General features: G+C 36.3%; 1 protein-coding gene across 9 annotated transcripts in view; it reads left to right on the top strand.

Annotated features, from left to right (window-relative positions):
- Positions 1-6,220, top strand: part of LOC121726360 (brain tumor protein) — a 158,459-nt gene extending 152,239 nt beyond the window's left edge. For all 9 annotated transcript variants that reach the window (XM_042113692.1, XM_042113689.1, XM_042113696.1 and 6 more), the window contains one exon: positions 1,088-6,220. In XM_042113692.1, the coding sequence (XP_041969626.1) occupies positions 1,088-3,644 (2,557 nt within the window). In that variant the 3' untranslated portion in view covers positions 3,645-6,220. The remainder of the gene's footprint in view (positions 1-1,087) is intronic.
- The last annotated feature ends 1,093 nt before the right edge of the window (positions 6,221-7,313 follow it).

Raw genomic sequence — 7,313 nt, forward strand, 5'->3', positions numbered from 1 at the left:
GGGCAAAACCAGAGATAGATCAAATATTGGGAACGGCCGTTAGTCACTTCAATAAAATAATACGGGCGGAATACTTTATATGGCAAATAAACGTTTGCCGGGACAGCTAGTTACATATATATTATGCGACTTAATCCGCGTAGAAATCATCCAAAACTACTCAAGATCTTTTTTATGCACTAAGAAAGTAAAAAATAAAGCTTTAACTTCGATTAACATTATAAACATCTGTTACCGCTGAGTGTTTTTTTTCCTAATTTAATTGGATAAAAATTATATATTTAGCCTAACAAGATGTTTACTTCACCGAAAGAATTTGTTGATAATATTCAGTGTCTGTCGATATTGGAAATAGAATATTCGAGAAACGCATCGAACAGAGTACGGGCGTTCACCTCGCAAATGTCTCCCGGCTCTCCCCTAATACCAAACAAAACCAAAATATCCACCCTCACCCTAATTCAGTATCCCCTTACGAGACGCCCCACGCGTTGCCATGGCTACCCAAACCCTTCAAAGTGCATTCGTGTTATAAAATTGATATAACGTCATATTCAATGCTCGACCATTATTACCTTTTGGAGGCCGTTTTTCAATATCCAACACTTGATCTTCTGTATTGTGATATGTTGAATGATTTGAAGCAAACAAACCACACACACTACCTATGTGTGTGTGGTTTGCTTATTACATTTATTTTAAATGATATTTTTACATCGTTTTATTATATTATTAAGAGCATTTGAATGATTAAAAAAATATATTATATTTTAAGATAAAATTGATCACCATTAAAATTATATTTATAGACGAAACATTTTTAAGGCGTTATATGAGTTCTATAATATTACAAATCTCTTTAAAAGTAAAAAATAAAAATGCACGGCTTATGAAGATAAATAGACCGTACACATTGTACAATAATGAAACAATGGATGTGCATGATGCATTTCTTACTCGGCGTTAATGATAATAAATTAGTATACTCTTTTAAAGCTGAAATTTTTACCAACTTTATTACATTGGTGACATTTTATGCTATACATTTTTAAAACATTGGCTTAACATTTCATTTAACTTGTTTCAGGGATGCCGGTTTCCTGAAGATGGCCTCACGCACCCCGTCTCTTGAGTCGCTGCCCGGTGCCAACTCTATAGGTTCGCTGGAGCGAGGCTCCATATCACCACTCACACTCAGCGGCTCCTCGCCTCCTGCGAGCGACTCCGCCGTATGTGACCTACGAGAATTCGACGGTCTCGACACAGTCTGCGCACTCTGCCGTGAAACGTTCAGCGACCCTAAAGTGCTCAACTGCTTTCACACCTTCTGCCGAGGTTGCTTGGAGAGAGAACAGACACACCCTGACAAAGTCACCTGCGTGACTTGCCGAGTTGACAGTCAGCTGCCCGCAGCTGGTATTCCCGGACTACTGACTAACCTAGTTATCGCTGCTGCAGTCGAACAAGACGCTGATTTATTGGCACCTTCCCGCCAAACAAACTCGCCCTCGGCTAGGTGCACCGGCTGTAAATCAAAGGAATCAGACGCAGTAGCGCGCTGCGTTGATTGTGCGAATTTCTTGTGTCCCAACTGCGTCATGGCGCACCAATTCATGCATTGCTTCGAGGGGCATAGAGTGCTGACTTTCACGGAGCTGAAAGACGACAAGGGTATGCTAGGATCTACGATTACAACGAGCGGAGAAAAAACCGCGTTCTGTCCGAGGCACAAAAATGATATTTTAAAATATTACTGCCGCACATGTTCTGTGCCAGTATGCAAGGAATGTACGATAATTGAACACCCAGCGGCCTTGCACGACTATGAACACCTTTCTGATGTTGGACCGAAACAACTAGAATTGATGCAACAGACGGTCGCTGAAGCCAAGACTCGTGCTACCGAAATCAGGCACGTCGTGAAAACTGTGGAACACGCCGCGGGAAAACTACAAGTACAGTATCACAAAGCTCAAAATGAAATAAACGATACCTTCCAATTCTACCGCTCCATGCTGGAAGAGCGCAAACAGGAATTACTTAAAGAACTTGAGAGCGTATTTTCTGCAAAACAAATAGCTCTATCTGTAGTTGGACAAAAAGCTCAAGAATCTGTAGACAAAATTTACCAAACCTGCGATTTTGTGGAAAGACTAACCAAATGTGCAAATATTGCCGAAATATTAATGTTTAAGAAACTTCTAGACACAAAATTACAATCACTAATGAATACGAACCCCGAGCAAAGCGTACAGACTGCGTGTGAACTTGAATTCGTTTCGAATTATCAGGCAATTCAAGTTGGTGTGCGAAACACATTTGGTTATGTACGTTCAAGCTCTGAGGCAAACGTGGGCCCAACTAAACAACCGCCCATTGCCAGGCCAACAAATGGATCGCTTTTAAACGGTGGTTCGTCCTCTAGCAGCAGTAGTGTCAATGGTAGCTCGGGAAGCTTGAATGGTGGCATACATTTACCTACTGGACTCAATAGTGTTCTTGATCGTCCATATACGAATGGTTTACTCGGGCATGCAAGCCAATCGACCTCACCTTTTGATTCAAATATAATTTCAAAAAGGTTCAATAGTCCGAGTACACTGGGACCCTTCTCTACTGCGATTGGAGACATGAACCTAAACGGAATAAATTCCTACGAAAAATGGTCCAATGGTGGATGCGATTCGCTATTCCCTACAGCTGCTGCCGATCCATATGCTATGACAACAGCAGCACACACTGATCCTATTCTTGACTTGACCAATAAATTAATTTCAACTGCCATTTTCCCACCGAAGTCTCAGATCAAACGTCAAAAAATGATTTATCATTGCAAATTCGGCGAATTCGGCGTCATGGAAGGACAATTCACAGAACCGAGCGGAGTTGCCGTAAACGCTCAAAACGATATCATTGTTGCTGACACCAACAACCATAGAATACAAATATTCGACAAAGAAGGACGCTTCAAATTTCAATTTGGTGAATGTGGCAAACGAGACGGACAGCTTTTGTACCCAAATAGAGTTGCCGTTGTACGCACTTCCGGAGATATCATTGTCACTGAAAGATCTCCTACACACCAAATTCAAATCTATAATCAATACGGTCAATTCGTTAGGAAATTCGGCGCCAATATTCTGCAGCATCCTCGTGGCGTCACCGTGGATAATAAAGGCCGTATAGTAGTCGTCGAATGCAAAGTTATGAGAGTCATTATTTTCGATCAAGTTGGCAACGTTTTACAAAAATTCGGTTGTTCCAAACACCTCGAATTCCCGAATGGCGTTGTCGTCAATGACAAACAAGAAATATTTATTAGCGACAATCGAGCACACTGCGTGAAAGTATTTAATTACGAAGGCATTTATCTACGCCAAATTGGCGGCGAAGGAGTCACCAACTATCCCATCGGCGTTGGTATCAACGCGGCCGGTGAAATTCTAATCGCTGACAATCATAACAACTTTAACCTTACGATATTCACTCAGGATGGTCAATTGGTGTCAGCTCTAGAAAGTAAAGTAAAACATGCGCAATGTTTCGATGTTGCACTGATGGACGACGGCTCCGTAGTACTGGCCAGCAAAGACTACCGGCTCTACATCTATCGCTACGTGCAGGTTCCGCCTATAGGCATGTGAGCCGCCCGCCAGGACTATAGAAGATCGGAATGACCGACAAAGTATAAGCCCAAAATTAACTCTTTCAAGAAGTAGTTCAGTTGTGGTGTAAAACGTTTAGTTACGAGTACGTCAATTTAAAAAAGTGAAGTGACGACACACGTGGATTGCGAACTAAACTTCCTAAATTTTGTATGTGCGAGTGATAAGTGCGGCTGTCTCGATGTGGTTAATTTATGTATGAAAATTCTATACACATACGGCGTGAGATCTCTAAATTAATAATTTCCAATCGAAACTGTAATGAGATTAGTTGTAGTATTGACATTGTTATATGAATAACTATTTAAAGCATAGAGATTATTCCCTCGGTTCGATCCAGTAAAGCGAAAGGTTCTCGATCCTTCTCATTTTTTTAACTATTGAATAATATTTTTTCATATCCCGCGTCGTTAAATTAGGGATGAATATTAAGGGCGTTTGTATTATTTAGCCCATTTGTTGGACCAATATTTTAACTATTATTACTTAAAATTGTTAGGCGTTAAGCGTGTGATTTTATCGTAATAAGAGAGCATCGAGCGGTATTGTTGTTAGTTTTAAGATATTCTTCGGCACAATGGCACTTCCTGTTTTTAATTAGCACTTATTCTGTGTCGATGAAACCATGATTATGAAAGTAAGTAAGAAGTTGTTACATTATTATTAGGTAAGTGTTAAATTGATTGAGCTGATATGGACAATCCTAAGTTACTACTCCTTTAAATGTAGATACAAAATTTTAGGAAAATGTGATGTTAGGGGTTTTATCAATGACAAAGTTGACTGCGGCGTTTTTAGACACCTTCAGTGACAGGTCCTTTATGTAATAATAAACGAAAGGTCTGTTGTTATAATAAAACCAAATAAAATAAATTACGGCATCACAAGGAGACGAGTGATCAAAAATGTTTTATAGACCTCAGTCAGTTACGTAAGAATTTTCCGTTAGGTCTTTTGACTAAAGTAAACTTTGAGTATTATAAAGCATTTTAGACTTACTAATAGCGATGGTTGTATTTTTTATTTCGTATCCTCCTAATCGGATAGTTGTTGAAATATTTTCCTTTCATCTCGACGTCATTACCGCCTAGTCACTGAGAGCCCACGGATCCATAAATTCCTCAATTTCGTTGTTTCTTTTTACAATTAGTATCATTTTGGTTTATAATAATGTTATTCGTTTTTTATACAACTAAGTAGGTATTTGAATATTTTTAATAATAATTGGACACGTAGTAACTAGTAGAGCACTTTAGGAAATGGTCGTCTCGCTAGCGTTTTTATGATTTTTTTATTTGAGATTTTAGCTGATGTAGAGCGACGTGCGAACGCGCGGATATGTTTGGTCGCTTACTGGAGTATTAAAGCTTCGCTCTGTATACAAAATAATTATACAATTTGTTATTCTGGTAAGATATTTTTGTACGGAACAGTTTTATTTTGTAGCAGTAGTATTATACGGTGCATGTGTAACGTTTACTTTATTTTTATATGCTACTATTTTTTTACATTACCCGTGTGTTTGAGTGTATTAGCAGAATTATTTTAGTTAGACTCATTAGTTTTGATTTTAGTAGTAATAGCGTTTTTAGATTTTTTTGGAATCTACGACAACTACGAGATCTGATTAGCCCCTCGGCGAGGGGCCGACGATCTTCTCTTAATTTTGATCTGGATAAGTTTATGCTTTAAGTTACGCTACATTATGGTGATATTCCTGTTTATAAATGTTTATTTTTATTTTATTACACATTGAAAACGCGTCGAAAGATGATCGCAGCTATTCGCACTGTTCCTTCCCTACAGTACCAGCGTAACGAGTGCCATAAGACCATGTTGTGATTTAATAAGTGATATTTAGTATTGTAAATATGTACCATATTTTGATGAAGTAATAAATTAATTTCACTTTCGATTCTGTTGGGAAATAGAAAGTGATCCGTTATATTACTCTGTTTTTGTTGTACTCAGCTTCTAGTTTATAATGAATAATCGATAATCTTACCTTTTTACGTCCACTGACCTTTAAGAAAGACTGTAACAGTTCTTGAATTACGCTTATATACGTTTCTAATTTTGTTGTCGTCAGTGCCTATAGCGTGCCCACCATCTCGACGCGTCTTCGATCATGCATTACATTTACCATTAGATTAGGTGAAGTAGAATATATTCTTCCAAGTACTAATTCAAATTTCAGTGATGAATCACCAATGAATTTATATTATAGACTGCTCTGTTCCTAGTAAATTTACTTTAGATCGGCTGAAGAATTGTATTTCACTTAATCTACTGAGATAAAATTATTTTTGTCGAATTGCATACACTTTTCAAAATCAAAATTATTCTGTCGTACCTTAGGTTTATTTGAGCGAATTATTTTTTTTGATATTTGCAACGTGGTGATGGTATTTCTTGAATAATTCGCTTTAATGATCTAAAGTATGCGCGACCGTAGGAAATCACAGTCATCTAACAAAGTTATCTCAGAGGTCGATTATTAAAAAGAAGGCTTGCAAATAAAACTTACCACTTATTATCAGTAACGATATGAAATATACATATATTGAGTCCTTTAATTTCGAATGATATAATGTACAAATGAAATACCCAATAATAATAATAATAATAGTTTGATGCTTGAAGTCTGAGATATCTTTTGAAGCCTACACTTTTCGTCACAAATTTCAAGAGTAAGGTATTTAATAGGATATCCACGAATGAAAAAGTTTTGTTTGAAATTACGCTTCTACTTAAAATAAACGTATTATATTTATATTAAGTAGCTATTTTAGTGTATCAAAATTTTATGTAAGAACATGCAAATATTAACAACGTTTATATTTTTTCGTAATTCTGTCCCGTCTTAGCGAATACTGACTTTCAGTTATATCCCATTATTTTATAATGTAATTAAAGCTAATTAAGTTTTTCAATTAATTAATTTCTCATATTATTTTAATATTTTTTGTTTTGCATAATATAATTTAATAATTTGTATGGAAAACGTTTCATTCTTAAAATTGCATTTCTGAATCATAAAGGACTGATAAATTGAAACATGTTTTGTCTTTAAATATATTTTGTCGATGTTTGTTGTTATAATTATTATATTTTTTTAATTATTTGTATAAACTATTGTTCTTTAAATTAATGTACGTCGTTTTGTTTTGAATTATTTTGTTGTATAATTGCTTTTTTATAATAATACCAGTTCATTGCAGTTATACTGTGTGTTTTATTTTATTTTTCCACAAAGCTTTCGATGAATCGCTTTTAATTAATTTAGTTCTTCTAAATTAGTTAGAACCGATGCCGCAGTATAATATCGTTTGTGCTAATTAATCTTCTCATCGCCTAAACAGTCTGTGCCTTAAGCTAATCTTTCTAAAGTACCCCCAATAATTTTTCTAGTGATATCAAGTTAAATGATTTCTTAGCACAAATATTAGATAGATTATGAGTGTGCGTGTGTTATATGTATTCAGTACTCGTGTGTGTGTGTGCATTTTTGTGAGACTTCTTTTGAAACAGTTGGTGTTGGGGAACAAATGACGGCATGAGATTTGTAAGTATTGCTTTAGAGTTAATCGTTACACAGTTCAATTCAAGCACTTTAAATTTTGCTCCTATAAAACATTACTAGCACAG

This window comes from Aricia agestis, chromosome 4 (assembly GCF_905147365.1).
Source record: "Aricia agestis chromosome 4, ilAriAges1.1, whole genome shotgun sequence".
Classification (NCBI taxonomy): Eukaryota; Metazoa; Arthropoda; class Insecta; order Lepidoptera; family Lycaenidae; genus Aricia; species Aricia agestis.